Genomic DNA, 21,087 nt, shown 5'->3' with positions numbered 1-21,087 from the left:
TCATACTTTTCTGTTAGCAGGGCTTGTTTCTCAGCTGGAATTTGACATGAAAATCACTGTGTGAAGAAGAGTTAAAGGGAAAAGGGATTTGGGGATAATTTAAATTTGATCGCTTGAGAGTAATTAAATTACTGGTTTGATTCTTCCTTAAATGTCACTTAAAACAGGCTTGCTTTTAATGCAGAGTTATTTGTCATTGGCCTGATTTCCTGTGCTGAGAAGCTTGTGAGCTGATGAGATGAAATGACTGGCATGCAAGAGTGATGAGGGTGCTGTACAAGCTCGTGAATCAGAGCAGATGGTGTGACTGTATCAAATATCTTTTCAGTTTTCATTCCTTTTATAGGGGCAGCTTTCTTTTGCTAATAGAGACAGCCTTTTGGGGATAAACATCAAGACTTAATACAGAATGCTAAGGTCTTCTGTCCTCAAGATGAAAAGGAGAAAGCTTATAGAAGTAAAGCTGCAGTTTTAGCCCAGCAGGATTTTAGTTGCCAAGTGCTGCAGTTTAGTGACATGAGCTGGAAAACCCTAATTATTCCATCAGCTGCCTACATTACCTTTGCCCACGCTGGCTGAATGCTGCCGAGTGTCTACTCCAAAGCCGTGCAGGTCAGAATCAGTGAGCCAGACTACGTAGCAACAGTGTGTACCTTAGCTTTGCTAACGCTGCCATGACAAATAAAGTTGGAGCTCATAATTCATTGTCCTGGGTTGGTGAGTGCTGCCTGTCTGTCCCCTACCAAAGTGTCCTGGTAAGCTGAGGCACTATTACCTGGAAAATCAGCTCCAGACCTCCTCATTGAGTAATCAGTTTTGAGAAAATTCTTAGAATGAGTGTTCCTGATGGGTATGGTCAGAAATGCAGCACTTGATGAGTTCACACTAATAGCCCTGGGTTGTAACTCGGATTACAAGTAGAGGAGGGGTACAGCATATTCTGTTTCTCTTAGTCAAGGCAGAGCTCTTAGCATCCTTCAGTGTTTTCATTGCGTTGCACGCATACCTTATTTAAACAAGAACTGCTGGGTGTGTACTGGCAGCGCTGTCTGTCTGCTCTCTGATGAGAGGCAGCTGAATAATTGGAAACATTTCTCCGAAGCCCAGCAGGCATCTCTACAGTTTTGATCCCAAGTGTGTTCAGCGTGGTCCAGTGTTTGTGTTTCAGTTCTTGGTGCTGTTTCTTTTAAACAAAAAGTTGGTTCTTGCTCCTGGCTCAGCTATTCAATAAAATACTTAGTCCTTAGAATCCTGATTTGGCAAAAATCTGTTTTAAGGAACAACTAGTATTTAAGGTTGTTGTGGGTAAAACATGAACTAATTGATGCAGCTCTGTACAAACCCCCCATGCTCTAGAAATAAGGGAACTGCTGAACTCAGTTGCTTCTCAGTTTGCTGTTGAAGTGCTGATAGCTGCTGCTGAGGTTTTGTATTTGCTGCCAAGGAGTGAAGTAACTTTACATAAGAACAGTTGGTTATCCTCTTTGCCTTTTTCTTGGTGTGGGATGGTCTCAGAACAAGGTAGATGACTTAGACTTAGCCCTGCCAGCTAGGCACCAGCCTTCTGCTTCTGCAGTCGGCAGCTTCCAAACTGTGCCTCCCTCTGCGCTCTGGGACAACCTCTATTGCTTTAACTCTGTCTCTGGATGCTGCCTTTTCTTGGCTGCCAGGTAATGACAGACCTCATTTGTTACTGCCACCGGTGCACCACTGGGTCAGCCACTGCTGCTTTTAGCTTGCAGAAAAAGCTGTGGTAAAAGGATGTGGCTGCAGAGGGATTGAGCACATCCCAAACAATGGCAGGGCTGCCTGATGCTGAGTCACTCCCTGGGGGCTCCCAAAACAACTGGACATGAAAGGACTGAATGTCTCAGTTGCTCTCCATTTGCACTCACAATAGGGATGCTAGCTGGATGGTGGACATTAGTCCCAGTTTACAGAAAGCCAAGGCACTTAGCAACTTTTATGGTGTCGTCTGTGTTTGAAGAGGGTACTAAGGAGTTAAGGCAGGGTGTGCTATCTCTTTGCTGTACTACATAGCAGTACTCTTTAATTACATGAGTTTAATTTCATGCTGTCTTGCAGCAGAGTTTTTCACACTGGTGAATGCACTTGCAACACTTTAGTGGGTGTTTTATCCTCATACTTAGTGGTTTTTACTGTTCCTTCGCTTTGTAGCTATACTGATAACTTGCTGGTACAACAAAATATTATTCAGAGGTGCTTTTGCCTCAGCTGATTGGCTGTGTAAAAGGTAAGAAATAACTGTGATGTGGGAGGTGTAGAACCACATAATTCATTCTGCCAATATGTAGTGTTCCCTGGATCAGTTTTCTACTGTGAGGGTGACTGACTGGATAAATGTGACCTTTTGTCACACCTACCAAATGGCCTTGGGAAGGTTTCAACTGTATTTTTTATATAAAGTGACAGGCGGGAAGGCTGGCTTACATTGATGTCTGCATTGAAGTGTTCCAACACAGTTTTTGCTCAGCAAAACAAATCTGTAGGTACAGGTGAAACCTGGAAAACATCATTGGAAGTGCTTAAAAAAATTCAGGAAGTTCTACCAGCGGGGCTGGGATGTGGTTTCACAGCTCATGCAGTAATTCCTGAACAAGAACATAGGTAGAGCCTTGGCTGCAAAGGGACTGTGAGAGGGCCACCAAGGGACTCTGTAATAATTTATTTGCTCACATTGTTTTGTTTTAAAAATATTTTTTGTCCTTTTATAATTTTTGTCTTTAAAATAAGATGGATGTATTTCCTCTTTAAGCCACTGCGAAATGTCGTGTGTCTCTTCTGCACCTTGCTTTTATCAGAAATGTCCTGAGGTGAACATGTTTTTCAAGAGAACATTTTGTTCTTCAGTCTAGCTGCTCTTTACCCAGGATTGCCTAGCTCAATACCTTCGTGTTCTAAAAATTCATGCCAGGACTCAAAAGTTAGAGTTTTTGTTAATTATCAGGATAGGGTTTGAAAAGAGGCACATTCTCAGAAGCAAGCAGTAATGCCATGTTTAGATATGATCCAACCCAAAATTAAATCTAATCATGTTAATTAGAAAATTGCATGCTTACCTCTGGAAGCTATACATCAGCAAAGCTGGAGGTAACCCTTCATATCTCTGTCAAGCTTTGTTGTTATAATTCTTTCAGCAATTAATGTGCTTAAAAATGTTATGATACTCCCAGTAAGAGATGATGTTTCAGCATGCAGAGCGCTGAGGCGATGTTGCTATGGCAGCCTTAGCCATGATTTCTTTCTCCTGTTAATGCCAAAACCTTTTTTTTTTTCCCCTAGAATGCCCTGCATTTTGTTGATTGGTATTCTTCACATTTAAATGGTTCTTTGTGAAGTCGCAAAACCATTTATCAATACTTTTTTGCTTTTCCTAATGTAATTGCTAGCACACTCAATGCAATACCAGTTTGTGTGGAGGGTACTGTAAATAAAATCTAATCTGAAAGACTTTACTCGGTGCCATGGTGGCATGAGTGGATAGCCAGAGAGGCTGTTGTGAGCTGTCTTTTTGGTTATAGTTAATTGCTTTTATACCTTGTGGCCAATGACTCTGAAAATCACATCTACCGTAGGGTACCAGCACCTTCTATCATGTCTCAGTATTTCCTTAGTGTGATGGAAACCAGACAGCTGGTAAAAACACAACCTCATTTAAAGGACACAGAGGTTGTGCTCTCACCCACAGCTGGCTCATTGTGTGTGGGAGAGTATTGAAGGCACCGCAGAGCTGCCTCTGCTTTGAACCATGTTTGTCCAGTGGCTCACAGAAGTGAAGATGCTGCTCAGAGAGGGCTGCAACCTGCTGTAGTCAGCCTGGTGAAGACTGACCTTCTCCGGAGTGCGATGAGTCTAAAGTATAGCTGATTCCCAGCTCATGAACAGAGATCTCATTACTGCAGTTTATTCCTTCATGAGTTTTCTCACATTCTTGTTTCTCAGTCATGGATGATAGCATGTTTGCACTCCTATTGTCATTGCAAATTTGTATGACAGGAGCAGAAGTAACTGTTATTTGTGTGTTATGAGGATATTTCAGAAATGTGGATGGTGACAGGGTAATAAGCTGTGCAGTGTTTGTAGCAGTTCACCTGTTTTCCCTGTTTAAAATCTTAGCATGTCAGTTTTGCCCTCATGGGAATTGCAGAACAACCGAAACACCCCCAGGTGAAGCAAGAGATGCCTTCATCCTGCTCAGCATGAGCCTGGATTCCTTTTGGGAAGCCGGGAAACATACAAATTATGGTACCTGTGCATGCTGCTCTTCAGTCTGCACACCCAGAGACAGCTGTGCTGAACTGAGCATGGAATTCTCCTGGAGAGAAATGCCTGCTAGAAAGGCAGTCAGAACAAAGCTGCTGTAGTCAGTGTGGGCTTGCAGTATCTGCCAGCATACCAGGATGCAAATACTCTTTCTCTAAAGACCTGATTTCTTGTTAAGTGTTAATATGACTCCTGGAGTGATTCTAGAAGAAAAAAAGACATCAATGAGGATGCATCCAGATTAGAGTGGATTTTTTTTTCCTGGCTGAACCTGCATTAACTGTCATTGGCACTTTCCCCATCTGCACTACAAACAAGCGTGGCCCTAGCACAGGCAACATTAGAGAAATAAAGGTCCTTTACAAGGGACAAGTGACTGCCAAGGACCTTGTCTGGAGCAGAGGAAGGGAGCAGGAGTGCACACACAACGGTGAGTGCGCAGGAGGAGTGATGGGCCAGGCAGGAGGTGCAGAGGCACTGTGGGGTCAGCCTACTTGATGAAGTGGGTGAATACCCAAAGCTCCAGGTCTGAGTGTGGGTCTGGGGTGGCAGAAGGCAGGAAATGGGGGAGGAAGCCTGTGGGAGAGATGCAAAGAGGGTGATTCTCATACCTGCTTCTTGGCATTCTTGTAAGTAGGCAGTGTTTTGCTCTTTGGTGGAAATGTAGATTTCCATCCACTTGCATCCACTGTAGGGAGAGGCGGAGAGGCTTCCCTCTGAGCCAGAGCTGTCATCCGCGTGTTCTGCTCTGGCCTTGATCCCATCCTGGGTGAACAATTTCTATCCCTCATGGGGCAAGCTGGAAAGGTATTGCTAGTCTTTGAAATCAAAGGTGTTTTTTTGAACTCTCTAATGAAATAAGTATTTCTCTATCTCTGTATGTACATATACATACATATGTACCACAAACATTATAAATATGAATAAAAATGACAGCATTGTAGTGTTTGCACTGAGCTGCCTGCTTTGAATGGGGTTATGGTCCTGCAAGCGCTCAGCAAGAAAAAGCGTTTACCGTAACAAACTGCTGCTGTCTAGTGTTGCAGCAGGCAAGGGAAATGTGTGTGAACTCTGGCTTGAATTGATTTCTTTTTTTGAACTAAAATGATTGTTAAGTCCCTCTGGTGCCTTGAAGGCTGCGTGCAGAAAGAAGCGTGATGAACATTGAGCTTTCCGAGGGAATCCTTGCATAGGCATGTGTAGGCTTTTCTCCTAGCACTTGGGGTTTGATATGCTGGAAAATATTTGAAATGAGCATCTCTGTGTGCTACCTTCAAGCAACACAAGTAGGAAACCACAACTATAGAGCTCCTCTTCTTGAATTCAGGTGGTTGCTCTGTGAGGGTGCACTTCTTAACATTGATTCAAAAGTGTTTTTCTGGTATTAAACACCACTTAGCCACTCAAGTGAAAGGTAAACTGTGTAAGTCTTGGAAAAAGAAGTGAGCGTGAGCAAGTATTTCTTAGGTCAGCCCTGTTCCTTGAAGGAGTAGTTAGATAAGAAATAGGTGAAAAATTAAACCTGATATTCACGGACCAATGACCTGAAAGTTCTACCAAATTAAAACTTCTTTTCTTTAAGAAGGTGTTTAGCTTACACAAAGGCAGATATTGCCTTTGGTATGAAAGTTCCCCTGATATATTGGGTGATGGGGCTTAAACCTGAAGCACAGATGCAGCCTCTGTTATAGCATATCAATTAGCTGAGATTATAGAGATTGGTATTTGCAAATGCTGCTTCCTCCTGATTAAAAATCATTCTTTCCTTCCCCCTCCCTAGTGAAACAACAAAAATTCAGCAGGATGAAAATGCTCAGTGGCAGAAAAATGCTGGTGGTAGTGTAAATGGCTGTCAGGTGGAGCAGAGGGATGTCCGTGAGGGTTTCTGCACTGCAGCAGCTTGGGATCAGTGCAGGTGTAGAAACTTTGAGTAATGCTTTGAAAATAAGAATCAATATGTGATGACTGAAAGAGGCACCGGGTGAAAGCTGCTGTGAGCTCTTGAGCTGGCCCTTGGGCAGTGAAAATCATAGAATCATTGAGGTTGGAAAAGATCTCTGAGCTCATCCAGTCCAACTGTTAACCCAGCACCACCATGCCTACTAATGCATGTCCTGCAGTGCCATCTCCACAGGTTTTTTAGAACACCTCTAGGGATAGTGACTCCACCACTTCCTTGGGCATCCTATTCTAATGCTCCACCACTCGTTCAGTAAGGAAATTTTTCCTAATATCTAATCTAAATGTCCCAGTCCTTGGAGTGAGTTTGTTGGGTCCTAGGTCAAGGCCTCTATCCAGTGCCCACAGATCTACTGTAGAGTTCAGTCCTCTGCTTAGCATGAGAGCATGGAAGGTTTGGGCTCAGCATCTGGTCCAGCATTCTTCAGTGGCAATGAGTGCTGCTGGGACCACATATGACCCTCCTTGCAGAAGATGTCAGGGGTGCAAAGGCCATGTTAGGAGACATAAGGTTATCAGACCTCAAAGATGATGTGAGTGGAGCGGCAAAACCTGTCTTCATATGAACTGTAACAAGTTAGCCTTAAAACAGCTAAACTGAAAACAAGGTTAAAACCCCTGTTTTTAATCCTTTTGATGTGGCAGAAAACTTTCCTGCGCAAAGTTGGATGCACTTGGCAAAATTTAAGGTAGGCTGAAAGTTGTATGTGCAGATTATATTTGTGTGTACTGGAGCTTAAGTTTTTTTTTTTTTTTTTTTAAACTAGGTAATCGTAAAAATGAAAGGCAGTTACTGTAGATCTTAAATCAAACAGCATGTGAGAAAGAATATGTTCTACAGCAGCAAATCCAAATTGGATCAGACTGGTGTTCTTCAGTCACCTGGGCACCAGAAAGACCTCTGAGTGGGTCTCTGTCTGCCTTAGTCCCAAGAGGAAAAAGCTGATTGTATATTGCTTAGTACGTATGGCAGTGAAGGCACATGAAAGTTTTAAACAGTTAGCATAGTATTTTTTTTTAATTTTGTTCTTTACAGGGAGGATTTAAATCGGGAAATGATCCACTGAGAAATCTTGAGGGCTGGAGTAGAAATGACGTGCAGAATCTTCATGCTGTCAGCTCAGCCAGTTTGTACATATGCTGAGTGCGGCATTTTTAACTGCGGGTTAGCTTGGGAGCTTGTAAGCTTTGAAGTTTTTGCATATTTTTTTTTAGTGTTTGGTAGCAAAATATTAAGATAAAAATATTAAAATAGCAAGAGGGCTCTGCACTTAAAATCTGTCACCCAATCTTCCTGCCACTTTACATAGCTGTGCAGTTCTTGTGGGATAGCTGGTACTGTGCCAAGTTAATCTTGGTTTCTGCTTTGGTTTGAAGCAAGAAAGGATGAAGACTGTGGGTTTGAAAGAAAATGTGCAGGGATGAAATCCCTAATAATTGTCAGAATTCTGTATTCAGAGGGGCAATTAAATCACAGAGTGCACAGTTGCCAGGAGCTCAGCTTAGAGTAATTTGCAAACCTGCTAGAAAAAGGCAATGGGCACAGAATTGCTCTTTTATTCTTGTTTTTACGTTCTTGATAGAAGAGGCAGTGAGGAACAACTATTTTAACAAAGAAGGTCCTGATCTGGGGACGTGGCCAAAACCAAGATGATGTCTGTACACTTTAAATAACACATCCTCTTTCTGTCTGCTTTTACATGGATGCTGGGTTTTTTTATTCTGCTGCTTAAGTTACTTTGGCTATTTCTGTCTGAACCAAGCTGTAATGTTTTTTCCCCTCTTTTGGTAGCTGCTTCGTGACAGAATAAGACCTGGATGTGAGTTGTGCATTGGGAAGTGATTGATGTGTGCTTGTGCAGCTTGTAGCACTATGAGAAACACAGGTGCAGCTGCCGATAATGTTTGCTAGAAGTAGATTGAAAAAGCAAGAAAATGAAATTACGCTTCTGCATAGAAAACCTGTTGTAAAGCTGTGGGGCAGGAAGCAATTCCGGAAGCAAAAACTCCATTTGTTTCTGCGGGACAAAATGAAGAGGCTTCTTCAAGGTCAGGTAGATGAGAATCCAAACCATGCTCATCACTGCCAGCTCTCCCCAGTGGAGATTGAAACTGACATGTTTGTTTGTGGGATAAAGAGGAGTTCTGTCAGCACTGAATTTTCCACTGCTGGAGGGGACTTCCATCAGGATGGAGGACATGATTCCAAGGGAGTAAGTGAAGTCTGTGTTGGTGAGGTGGAACTGAACTGGGATGGCTATGTGAAAATACCATGCTCAGTTCAACAGAACAAGAAGGATTTGCAGGGAAATTCTTCTGATGGCATGATGCACGCATCTTCTGAAAGAAAGAGCAGAGTGACTGAAGGTCAGGACCTTTCTTCCCTGAGCATTACCATGAGCTGGAGGGAGGTAGCTGAAAGGCAAGGGTGCTTTCCACAGGAAAAGCCCACTGCATACAAGCGTCGTAGACGGCAATCGAGAGATCGCTCAGCTGATGTGGTTGATTACATTGTGAAAGAACTCCAGGGAATAAGTCGCATCCAGACAGAGATTGCTGAGCTCCGGCAGCACCTCACCTTGATAAAAGGCTCTGTGGATGAAGTCTCCAGCTGCGTGGATACTGTCTTGAGTGAGATAGAAGGCCTGCAAGGTGGTTCCACTGGCAAAACCCAGGGTACACATGCTCGAGAGTCAGTTAAGGAGGTACGCAAGGAAGAACCAATATTATATTTTTATGGTATCCCAGAAAAAGATGGTGAAAACACAGTAGAGCTTATCTGCAGCTTCTTATCTGAATACCACTGTTTCAATGGTATCCAGTGCAGTAAGTATATAAAAGATGCTTATAGATCAGACATTGGTATTGGCAAGCCATTAACACCACGACCAGCAGTTGTAAGACTTGTCAATTGTGAACAGAGGGACTTTATTTTACAGAAATCTCTCCTTCTGCAAAGCTCAGGGGTCCAGATTGTTACTGGTGAAGAGCAGAAGCGGCAGAGTGGCCAAAAGGGTGGCAAAACGGATTCAGTCTCTTCGCAGACTGTCTTCAAAAAAAATCATTGCAACTCAGTGAATCCTGATGCAGCTCAGAAAACTGATGCAGTTCAAACTGACTCATGCCAGGTTAAGTGTAAAAGCACAAGCAGGAAAACACAGTGTGCAGGGGAGAAATCTGATCCTGCCCAGACGTCAACCTTGACAAAGAAAAGCAACTTGATGCATGAAACTGGGAAGGAAGTAGAAACAGTAAACTGCAGTGAGCCGCCTTCAGATGGGAGACACATTCACCAGGTCCTACAGGAACCTCTGCAAAATCCACTGGTGACCAGTTTGGCCAAACCGGGTGATGGAAGTTACTGCTGCTCATCTGACTTTTCAGGCCACGCAAGCGAGACATGTGCTTCCAGCAATGGTAGTGAGCACAGGCTTGACACTGAAAACATCACTAAGAATGGTTCTTCCCTTCCAGATAAAGATGAGAGAATAACTGCAAAAGAAATTGAAACAGACTGTAACACTCCATGCAAATTTATGAGTGTGGAGAAAGTTGATATTCAGAGAGAAGATGTTTCTAGTGGGGTGACAACCATTAGCTATGACCATACAACAGATGAAATGGCTGATAGTAGTGACAGCTTGAAAGATATGATCCAAATGGACCTAAATGATCAAGATCCAACGGATCAGGTTTTTAGGGATGTCTTGGAAAATTCTCAATATTTCCTTGACCATTCCAGGGATAACATTGATCTTGTAGATGTGAAGTTTTACACTAATAAGCTTGGGAAAGCTATTAATCACTTCAGGTCTGCTCTGCAGGTGGTGTTTCACAAACTGGAGACCAGTGATTCTGAAATCCTTTTGGAAAATGATAGTGGCTTACAGATGGACGATGACAATACGCTTATGCTGACCAGTTCAGGTATGTGCGGCAGCTCTGACAACTTTGCAGAAACCCCTCCTAGTCAGTCCTCCGAGAGCCAGGCAAACCCAACTGTCAACAGCGAAGCATCTGCTCACATGCAGTTTGTTCCTTCTAGTCATTCCTCTGTTCCACATGAGCCTCCTGTTTCCAGTTTGGTGCCATCATCTGACTGTGAAACCCCTGCTGGGCAGCGCTCACCTCCTGAGGAGCCTGGAGGAGATGCGAACTCTGTACCTGAGCCAACAAAGGAGTGCAGACCCATGAGCCTTGACAAGGTGTGCGCAGAGACCATCTACCTGAACAAGTGCATCAACAACTTCAAAAATGTGCTGAGGGAAAAGAGACAAATGCGTAGGAGACTCTTAAAAGAATTAGCACAGGAAGGAAACTGGATTTCTGCTGAGGAGACAAATTCAGGTAAACAAAAAAAAAAAATTGTTTTTAAGGAGATGTGAAAATCTGATATTTTTACAGCCGGTAGCCAACGCCTCACTCCGTGGGTGAACATTTTTTTAGGAGTTGTGAGCAAATAAGTATGAAAGCAAGTACATACACTGTGCAACAATACTGACCAAAAATACCTAAAACTTGTTGTGTAACACTGAAATGCAAGTTAGGAAGCTTCACCTCTTTTTTTTTTGAGAGAGAGAGCGGGAGATTTACAGTGCGTCTTCAAAATAGCAGGTGTTAGAGTTTTTCATCATAATTCGTGACTTGGTTTCTTGTTAAATATAATAGTTAAGACATGTGATAACGAGTGTGCATTTGAGCTATAACTAGCCAGATTTGCAGTTTGGGGAGTTGAGTGGATCCAAGACTTCAAGTGGCTTCATCATGTAGTGGGAGTTCTGTGTTTAATCACTGCTATATGTTATGGTAGTAGAGACCTTTAACAAAAAACACCCCAAACAACCAAGCCACCAACATCTTCACACCCCCTGCAAAAAAGGTTGAGACCTGTGTTTTGCTGTTTTTTACATAACTTCTCCATGAGCTGAGTTTTCCATTTTGTTGGAGCTACATTCAGCCTATTGTCAGCACATATGACGAAGTGTTTGACCTCAGTAGAGGTTAACTGATACAGTAGTGCTGGTTAACCCATTCCTGAGGATGCAGAAGATAGAAAGGACCAACTTGTTTTGGTGGGCCTTGATCTGGTAAAACCACAGTAGCCTTGAAATGTAGGTACATCTGCCCGCTCCTTCTCCAAGCACTGAGGAAACTCTCAGTGTCATCTCTGTCCAAGACACTACACAATTAAGGGAGGAGGCTTTGTTTCAGGAGTGGTAGGTATTGGAACTACAGCTTGAAATTTTTACACCCTTGCTGAGAACCTCCTATTAAATATTTTGTTCAATTTTTTCCTTGCAGTCCTGAATGCTAGTCGGAATAATCAGAGTGCCCTTTTTTTCCACTGAGTTATCTTGCTCCAAGTGTCTTTTCCAGTGACTGTACTTTCCCTATGAAGAAACAATCTGTCAATCCCTATTGGACTTTTTGTGCCAGTGACCTTTTCAGCTATACAGATCATAAAGTTTGTAATCAGCTCTTCACTGTCTTACGTTGTGTGAGGTCCTTAGTGTGAGTTGATTCAAACAATAGGTTTTTAATGAGTGAAACACTAGGAGTTGTTAGCAGGCTTGGCACAGATATGCACATATTTTTGTCTTTCAAGGGAGTGTTTGGGTTACTGAAGTGCAGATAGTAAAGATGAGACTGATTTTATTTTTAATTCAGAAACCTGTTTTTATATTCTCATTTTTTTTCTTTTCTTTTGGTAGTGTTTGTGTAGCACTTAAGTCCCAGACATATGTCCTAATTTTAGGACCTAAGGGAACAGACAGTGGTTTTGATGAGCATTTGTCATAATGCAACAAAAGTATTTAAATAACCTATTTCTGAATGTAAGAGGAGGCTGCTCCTCTCAGCAGAGTTTGAGCATAAAGACACGTTCACAAGGTTAGCAGTAGCCAGAACAGTGAAGAAGGAGAAGGATCATAGCTGGACTTAGGTGCCCTAGATCTGCCTCCAGTGGGGACTGGCATTCCTGAGCCTCCCTAGTTCAGTTCTGAACATCGTTTGGTGATATGTCAAAGAGTTGATGCTTGTGTGGTGCTGGTGTAAAGACGTATCTGTATGAAAGATGGGACAGCTGAAGTTATAGTAATAAATGCTTGCACAGGACAGGCTAGGAGACAGTGAGTGAATAAACATGTAGCAGTAGCCAGAGCAAGAGAAGGGGACAACAGTATTGCCAAGAGCTGTAGAGCAGGGCAAAATTAGTCATACACTCATTCATTTTGAAAGAGGTTGTTTTCACAAGCGTTTACTGAGAAAGTGAAGCAACGGTTTTATGTGCTGCTTCGCAGTACTAAAGTTTAGGATGAACTCTTACTATTTTTTTCTTTGGTGAAAGCATTGTACTCAGAATGCAATGAAAGGTTGTTGGTTTGCTTCCCCGCCACACCTCCCCACTGCAGAGGAGTGTTTATGTCTTGCTTCAGAAGTAGGCTTTTAAGTTACTAGGTTGAGTCCACTGGAAATCCAGTTCTGCCTGCTGGCTTTTTGGTTCTGAGCCCAAACTACTGTATTACTCATGTCTGCTTGGAAATTCTGTTCAAGGTATTTTATTAAATGTGTTTGGCAGCAGTCTACAGCAAAGGAATGGATGATAACTTTGAAGGTGTTGGTAAACCTGTGTGTTTTGGTAAATTGGAGCTGATGGACTGGCATAAAGGTTTCGAATATTTATAGTTGTATGCAGATGCAAAATACTAGAGCAATTTAGAACTTGGCAGATGTGTGTACATAACTGTTGTGTTTAATTTGAAGTCAGAGGAGAAAAAATAAAATATCCTCTGCAAACCTGAGCAATGTTTTAAAGTTCTAACTTGAGAAAAAGAAAAACAAAAGCATAAGTGAGGATGAAGATAGTTTGACTTTTGTTTATGTCTAAAAAAACAGTCCCTGAAGTGGTAGTGATTTCTGTAGATGTAAGTTGACAGATCTAAAATGGAATGGTGAAAGAATTCTGTGACTGGGGCTTAACCAAATTAGTTGCCATTGATGATGTTATGTCCTTAACAGCTTTAAACTGAAGGGGCTCTGAAATCAAAGATATATATGGAATTTAAGCCAAAATAATTCTCTTTTATTTTCCAAAAAAAAAAAAAAAAGTGTAGCGCAAGATTTATTGCTTTATGTTTGTACAAAAATAAGTTTGACCTATATTTGAGAAGCTCTTGTGCCTTCGGGCCTCAAAATTTGGCAGAACTAGTCTATGTCAACAATTTTTCTGTGGAAAATCACCCCCAAATAAGCGAAGTGAATAAGCTTTTGAGAAATGAGTAGTTTGCATATGCTTACTGGTAGCTTGCTACAGTTGAGCTATTGCGCTGCCAGAGACTCCATCTGTCCTCAGCGCTTTCCAGCCAGGGGCTAAAGCAGGGCTTTCCCTGCTCAGCATGACTGAGAGCCATGGCATACCCAAGTGGGGACAAACATCCAGCTCTTCTGCATCTTCTGTGTTCAGGAGGAGACAGCAGGAAGGAATCTAGTTCAAAGACAAAGGAGATAAAAACACAGGTATGGGTGAAGTTTGGATCTGCATGGAACACACTGAAACAACCCCAGAGACCAAGTCAGGAGAGGCTGGGCTTGGGCTTGAAAGGAAACCAGAGGACTTGAAGTGGAATTGGGGCAGCCTAGGTGAGAAGGTTTTGCTTAATAGAGGGGAACAGGCGGGAGGATGGTGTAGAAAGTCACTTTAGGAGGGAAGAATCAGGAATGGCCATGCCCATCTCTCATCTGAGTGTGGGGTGGACTCAGGGTTTCCTCAGTTTCTCTGTGGCAGGTCTGTGCAGAGCTCACTGTCAAAACACGATAATCCTGCAGCACCAGCAGCTGTGCAGAAGACAGCAGCATCCTGCCATTTGTGTCTTCTCCTCTATTAGCTCACGAGGGAGAGATCTGTAGGGCAATCAGAGGCTTTCCTCCGCAACGAGGATCTATAAGGCATTCCTCTGCAATGGGGATCCATAAGGCTTTCCTGCATGATGAGGATCCATATGGGCATGTCTTAAGGTGGAAAGTAAGGTTTTTATTTTAGCTACAATCCAACACTTCATTTGCTGAGGTAATTTGACTTCTCCTTAGTGATTGAGTTAAAATAGCTTCTGTATTTTCCTGTCTTAGTGATTGCATATATCTAATTATGCTTATATAGACAGTCACTTTGAAAACTATTTTAGCTTCTAAACCAATTTGAGTGGCCCGTGTTGCCATGAAGATGTTCCTTCCCCTCCATCTTTCATATGCAAACGAGTAATATGATTCTTCTGTGCAGATACCGAATTATCTGATTGGAAGACTTAAAAAATATCATGTCTGTGCCGGAAGTTTTGAGTATGACTCTCATATAACTTTACTAGCCTTGAAACTGCCTTTCCATAAACATGAGATTCAGTGTAGGAGGCTTCCAGATTTTTTTTTTAATTCACGGGAGAATTGCCTACATTTTTAAAATCAGAAAATATCTGTCAGAATTATGGTATTTGCAAAAGCAAAATGTGTTCTGGAGCTGTCAGTTTGCTCATAAGGGGCAAAATGTACAGGGGGTGAGGAGGGAAGGAGGGGGAATGCATCAAATGCAGGTATTGGATGCAGTCTAGGGGAAAGAGGGAACAAACCTATTCCTCTCTATAATAATTGCAGATTCTACTCTCAGTGTGGTGAATAGCAGCTCCAATTCTGTAATAAGATTACTTGAAATTCTTGAGTGAATAAAACAGGAACTGTAACTCTCAAAATCAGCTCTCAAAAGCATGTGTTCTAATGCGTGTGAAGTTACGGATGAAATTTTATTGGTTTAGCTCTGCATTAATTGGTAGAGATTAATTAACTTGTGTATGTCCCAGGAAGCACATGAGAAAACTCTCCCCTACATAAATACTTTATCAACTTGTAGAAAATGTTTACGCCACTTTCTGGAATTGTGTTACAGAGCTCATGGCAGAAATATGGTCTATTAACTTTTGTTCCTCTCCTGCTTCTCTTTTTTCTTCACAGAAGGAGGTAGAGGAGAGCTCCAGGTTGTAAACGTTGTCCCTTGTAACCAGTATCTCTCTGAAAGTTCTCTGTGTGCATGCCTTGTCAATAGCCAATTGCACCTGCTGAAGCACTGAGATTCAGTGTAGCATGTTGTAGTTGTCAGAGGATTTGGTAATACTGTGTGTGAGTTAAGAGTCTGTTCAGTGCGTAATACCTTGAAATAAGAGGAAAACATGGATGCTTGGAGTGATCTCCTCCCTTCGGTGCTCTGTGGGGTGTCTGTTGTGTACATAAGCACCACATTAGCAAAGTACAAATTGTTATTTCTTATCTTTTCCAGTCCTCCTCTTCATAAATCCTATTAAAATGAAGTAATTTCCTCATTTTTCCTCAGTTGTATTATTTCATTCCATCTCTATCTGATTTTTATGCTTACAGCAATCAAAGTCAAAAGTATCACAGCGGGCGGTGATATTGAGTTTTAAGGAAGACTATGGATGCTGGGAGGTGTCTGCTGCAGATCTCATGCCTTTCTAGATGTGTACAGACTGCTTTGAGTAGGGCTGTGTGCCGGATGGGAAGGACTTAGCTTAAGACTTAGCTCTTGCCTCTCCACTCAGACTCATAACAGTTGTCAGTTGCCCATGGACAAGAAATACTTTCTTCCTAAGAGTATTTACAGGTTTTTTTTTTCCGACAGCAGTGTAACACCTTAGTACTTCAACTGTACCTCACACAGAGAAGTATCTGGCTTTTGATTCCCAACTTTTCTGTTTTCTTGAGTATATGGTATATGGACTAGGTGCCTGGTGTGCTTCTGCATGTCTCTTAGTTCTATGAATCAGGCTAAACGTTGCATGAGTTTTGGGCTTCTGTGCAGATCTTATCCTTTAAGTTTGATAAATTTCTATTTCTAAGCTTTATTTGGCTGTGTATCAAGAAATTTGGTTCACTTTTACAGACAAATGTCTGTCTGTTAACTCTTTTTAGGGAATGCAGAGATATCCGGTGTCAAATATTGGAGTCAAATTTGGTACTCTTCTGGCTTCAGTGTGAAAACACAGTGGCCTCCTTTAAGCTGCTCATCTGGCTTCTGGAAAACTGGTAGTGGAAGATACATCAGGTGGAAGGAGCTTCTTTTGTGGCACTTCAGTCACTACTTAAATTGATGCTGTTGCAGACTAGAGTGGATTTAAAATAATCCCTTGTCTTGTTGCAGCTTTGGATTCCATGTACAATGTAGTCAATGAAGACACTAAACCACAAAACCGACTAGTTGAATTGGAATGATTTAGTTCAGACTGATTATGTTAATACCCCTGAAGAAATGGTCTAATTAGGCATGACCAGAAGTTTAATCAGACAGTGAAACAGTTGCTTCTTGCTTTAGCCTGATTCAGCTTAATCTATAGTTAAATTGACATCTTTGAGGTTTAATAATGAAGCGTGGTCTTTGAAAACAAGTTAGGATGATTTGCAAAACAAATAAAACGTCATTATTGATTTTTTTTCCTTATCTGTTTAAGTAAAGCAGCTTTCCATAATTTACATCTGTTTTTTATCTAAGAGGATAATGGGCTAGACACAGTGCTCAAATGTGATGGAAAGTTACTTTGTTAGAAAGCCTTTTATGTGAAGAGGTGGATTTCTATGGAGAGGACTAACAGACCTGGGTATGTTCTTCCTTTTCATTGTGCTACTCCATCTTTTTTTTTTTAAGGTTCTCTGTCCATTTTGTGGACTTTCTCTTCCACAGAAGTACATAATTGTTTGTTATGTCCATTGAAACATCTCCTTGTGTATGATATTGATTGCAAAATTTAGAAGTTGCAACTTGGTTGAATGACTTCTCATTCACTTGTAGCATTAGCTGCTGCTTTGCCTGTATAAGCAAAACTTGTGTTAGTTTCCTATTTAGGCTTCACATTGCCTTCCCTATAAGCACTAAATACTGTGCCTTAAATGATCATGTCTATTGACTTATTTAATCTAAAGTATTAAATTCATGCTCCTTTGTCACTGGCATTATTTTGCTAACGGTTTCTTGGTTAATGAGAAACTTTAATTACTTGGAGAAGACCTTTCAGCAACTGATTGCAGCATGCTTACTGTGAGTGAAATGTACAGCATTAATAGGGGTGACAAGCACTTTCCTGGCTGAAGGTATTTGTTGAACAGGAGGTGTAAAACTGTCATCCATCAGCAACGGAAATAAAAGAAAGATGAATAGAGATGGAATGGGCTCTTTTGTTTACATCTTTTCTGCTTCATCCTTTCTGTGCCGCTTAATGTGCTTACTGGAAACCTAAAAAAAAAAAATAAAAAAAATTTCCAAATTGGTTTGTCTGGATGCTTTCAAGGAGAGATCAAGTGACAGAGCTGTGTGGAAAAGTGAAGCATAAGCCAGTAAAACACTTTGTGTTATGCAGCATGTGGATGTCTAGGTGTTAATTGTGTCTACTTTCTCTATGCCCTCCCATTTGTTTGGGGAAGCACAGTGCTAAGTCCCTCACAGTTATCCTAGTGTTCTCATCTGCTGTCATTTCCTCTGCTTGCCCAGGCTCTAAGTGAGCCAGGCGTGGGCTGAACTCAAGGAAATCCATGGCTGGTGGCAAGACTTAGAGCAGCTGCTAGAGTCCTCCGGTGTCCTGGTGCAAGTGCTGCCTTCGGTGGGTGGACAATCCATCTAAAGGCACTGCTGTTTGCCTTCTTGAGATGAAGAGGAATGTATGAAGTGTTCCTATGCACAACAGTGGTGTAAACTATGGATTACTTTAACTGGCACTCCCAGAGGTGTCAGGGCCCTGTTAACCCTCATGCCAACGCTTGTAGGAATGCAGCCTCTGCTTTCTCAGCTGCGTGTGTCAGTGCAACAAGGGTCTGTGGGGACTCTTTGATGATGCCAGCCCTCTGCCACTGTCTGAGATTGTGCCATCAACTCATATATAACTGCCCGATTTCCTTCATTAAAACAGGATAGGTTTGGTGTCTGCTTTTCCTTTTAAAAGGCTACTGCAGAACCTTTGAGCTTTCATCCTCCTTTTATATTTAGTTGCAGTTGTTCTTCTATGAAGTATGATAACCTGTTTATTGAACAACCATGGAAAAAGGGTTTTTTTTTTTTGCTGGAGTAAGCAACCTGTCCTGTTCTTCTATAGTATTGTATTTACATCCTTATGCTGCTTTGCCATTTTCCTGTGTGAATTCTTTTTACTTCAGTACAGAATGAGAAGATTGTATATGCCTTTCTGAAGAAGTATTGCGAGCCCAGTACAGTGGTATTTATGCTGTTATTCTATAGAGGAATTTCACTGGACGTAGTCTATGGATGATATTGTCTCTTGACTTGGCTATATCACAGTGGCTTATGGCCAGTGTAATGACTAGAATACAAGTGCTTTGTTATGTGTTTTCCTCCATTGAGGAATACCTTTCATGCAGTCAAATTCACAGTAGGCTTTGGGACTCTGACCTTGCCATTTGTACCATGCTTGATGCTCTGTTGCTGCAACCTTCACTGCCATCAGTTCTTTCCACTGCACATCTGAGTTCTCTGTCAGTGATTCTCCAGTGTTTGTCACTGGCAGATTTTATCAGCAAATCCTACTTACTCCCACTAGCTTCCTTATTGCGTTGTCTGTGGCTGGCTCAGTGACAAGTGACTTGTTTTTCCACCTTAAACCTCCCTGCTTCTTTTCAGCTTATATAGCCTTATTAACATCACATGCCATTACATGAAAAGTTGTTTGTCAAAATGAAAATTCAATTGAAAATTCATTTTAGAGTCTAGATAAAAACAGTTGCTTTGTCAAACAAAGAAAACTTTCAAAAATCTCTGTACCCTCTATGATATTTTTTTGTGTTTTCCAGTTGTCTCTATGTTGAATTAATTCCTTCTTGTTTGCTTGAAGCCTTTCAAGCTGTTGAAGCCAATAATGAGACTGTGCTAGTCTAGATAACATTTTTGCTCTTCCCCTCCTTGCCTTAACTGTTGGTAATGCATTGGCTCTTCTATGGTCTTGAGGCATCAGCCCTCATTTGATGGATGCCAGGTGCTGTGTCCCTCAGCATTTTCTCAGGGAGAATGCTGCCTGGAGCAAATTATCTCTTTACTTTGCTTTCAGCAGGTGATGAACTCCTGTTTCCACACAGCCATCACCTGCCTTGCCCCTGCATCAGTGTTGTCACTTTCTGAAAGCTCTTTATTATGTTTTGTGCTCTTGTACCAGATGATTTTTAATGTCAACCCTAGAGCTCTTCCTCTTCTCTTTTCTTTTTATTTACATGTCTAAAAGGCTTGACAAAAACAGTTAAAGTAGATGAGCAGAAGTACAGTTTATCTGAACTCTAGGCAATTTTTACTCAGGATGTCTCAAAATCTCAGAGGTGATGGAGGCTTGTTTCCTGATCACACTTTCTGCCCCTCCCTGCATCCAGACTCCCAGACATTCTCCGTTGACTCATAGCTTCATGAAGGAAATAGTTATTGCTCAGACAGATAACAGCTTTCCCTGGGTCTTTTTCTTTCCCCTGCAAAGGTTTCTTTGTACTCTTGTGGTGTCCAGGCTGCAGTATTGCCGGTGCTATTTGTGATGCGTTAACATCTCAAATATTGGCCACTTATATTTAGGGTTTCTCAGATAAATTGATTGAAAAACCTCTTGCACTGATTTCTTTTACCAGTAAATGTTTCTGTATTTGTGTTTGCTATTTCTGTCATTCACTACAGCTGAACACCACGTGTCGTGCTTGGCCCAGCATGAAATGTTGTTCCACTTTAAGGTTGTTTTCTGGCCACAGCTCTTCCATATGTTCAAAAGCAAAAGTAGAGATATCTTCCCTTGTGTGCTCTGAAGGATCTGGTTTCATTTGCTTCATGAAATCCACTCTCTCGACTAACACTTGATTCAGATCCTGCCAAAGGAAGTGCAGGTTTCAGGCTGAGGGATTTTGGAAGCACAGCTTGGAGTGGAGATGTGTAGAGCACAATCCTTCCTGCAGAACCCTGGATCCTGGTGTGCTGCTCTGGCTGTGGGGAGAACGTGCACCTGTGCTGGACTGTGGGTCTGGGGCTCCTGCCTGCTCTGCAGACCTGTATGATCATGTAGGAAAGCTGGAGAGTCCATCCAGTTATGGATAATGCCTTGTTGTACATGCCTCTTTAGAAATAATAAGCATGATGCAGTCTTCAGATATGCTTGGCCCCGGAGTTGTAGGACTAATAAAAAGTTTGGACTTTTGCTGCTGTACAAGTTGAGACCTCAGATAGGAACTTGTATTTCTTGGTTCTTGGCAGACTTCCTCTGTCCCCTGTGAACAGCCTGAGGTTGCATAGCTTGTCCAAAGCACAGGACTAAATAAATAAATCTTCCTTTTGGAGCTGTGTTCTTTTATCTTGCATAAGACTGGAACTCATTTCCTGACAGGTAGTTTTTTACTTTATGATGATTCTCAGGCTGGAAATACTTTGTTTTCCTCTGTGTGCAAGTTACAGCCCCTTTATACTCTTGACAGACATTGTTATCTGAGGTTGGAGTGTTAGCTATTAGCAGCTTGTCCTGCTTACTCCTGTTTGAAACCAGCTTGTCTTTCAGGGAGTACAGGAGAATGTATGAACTGTAAGCTGAAACAAAGAGTTCTAGGTAAACTGTTTCCCCCTTATTTAAAAATGTTTTTTTCCTCCAGGTATATTTCACATTTTTAAACATTCCTCAGCTCTAAACAGTTCACTGAAGATTTTCAAAGAAACATCGCTCTGTAAATCTACTCCTAATATGAACACAAGAACATGGTTTGAATTCCTGAGTATGAATTCTCACATTGCAATCTGTAGTGTTTTCCATCATGCTGTGAGATCCCAGTTCA

At 41.8% G+C, this 21,087-nt stretch overlaps 1 protein-coding gene across 9 annotated transcripts in view; it reads left to right on the top strand.

Annotated features, from left to right (window-relative positions):
- UNC13B (unc-13 homolog B) overlaps positions 1-21,087 on the top strand; it is a 222,798-nt gene that overhangs the window by 104,503 nt on the left and 97,208 nt on the right. For 2 of the 9 annotated variants that reach the window (XM_054053731.1, XM_054053734.1), the window contains exons 2-3: positions 8,036-10,590; positions 15,241-15,263. The exons of 5 other annotated variants lie outside the window; for them this stretch is intronic. In XM_054053731.1, coding sequence (XP_053909706.1) covers positions 8,145-10,590; positions 15,241-15,263 — 2,469 coding nt within the window. In that variant the 5' untranslated portion in view covers positions 8,036-8,144. Of the gene's footprint in view, positions 1-7,739; positions 10,591-15,240; positions 15,264-21,087 lie in introns of those variants that run through there. 2 more of the 9 variants (XM_054053733.1, XM_054053732.1) reach the window with 2 other exon arrangements.

This window comes from Cuculus canorus, chromosome Z, assembly GCF_017976375.1.
Source record: "Cuculus canorus isolate bCucCan1 chromosome Z, bCucCan1.pri, whole genome shotgun sequence".
NCBI lineage: Eukaryota > Metazoa > Chordata > Aves > Cuculiformes > Cuculidae > Cuculus > Cuculus canorus.
Note: the sequence above shows the minus strand (reverse complement) of the source record. Positions and strands in the feature narration are given on the sequence as shown.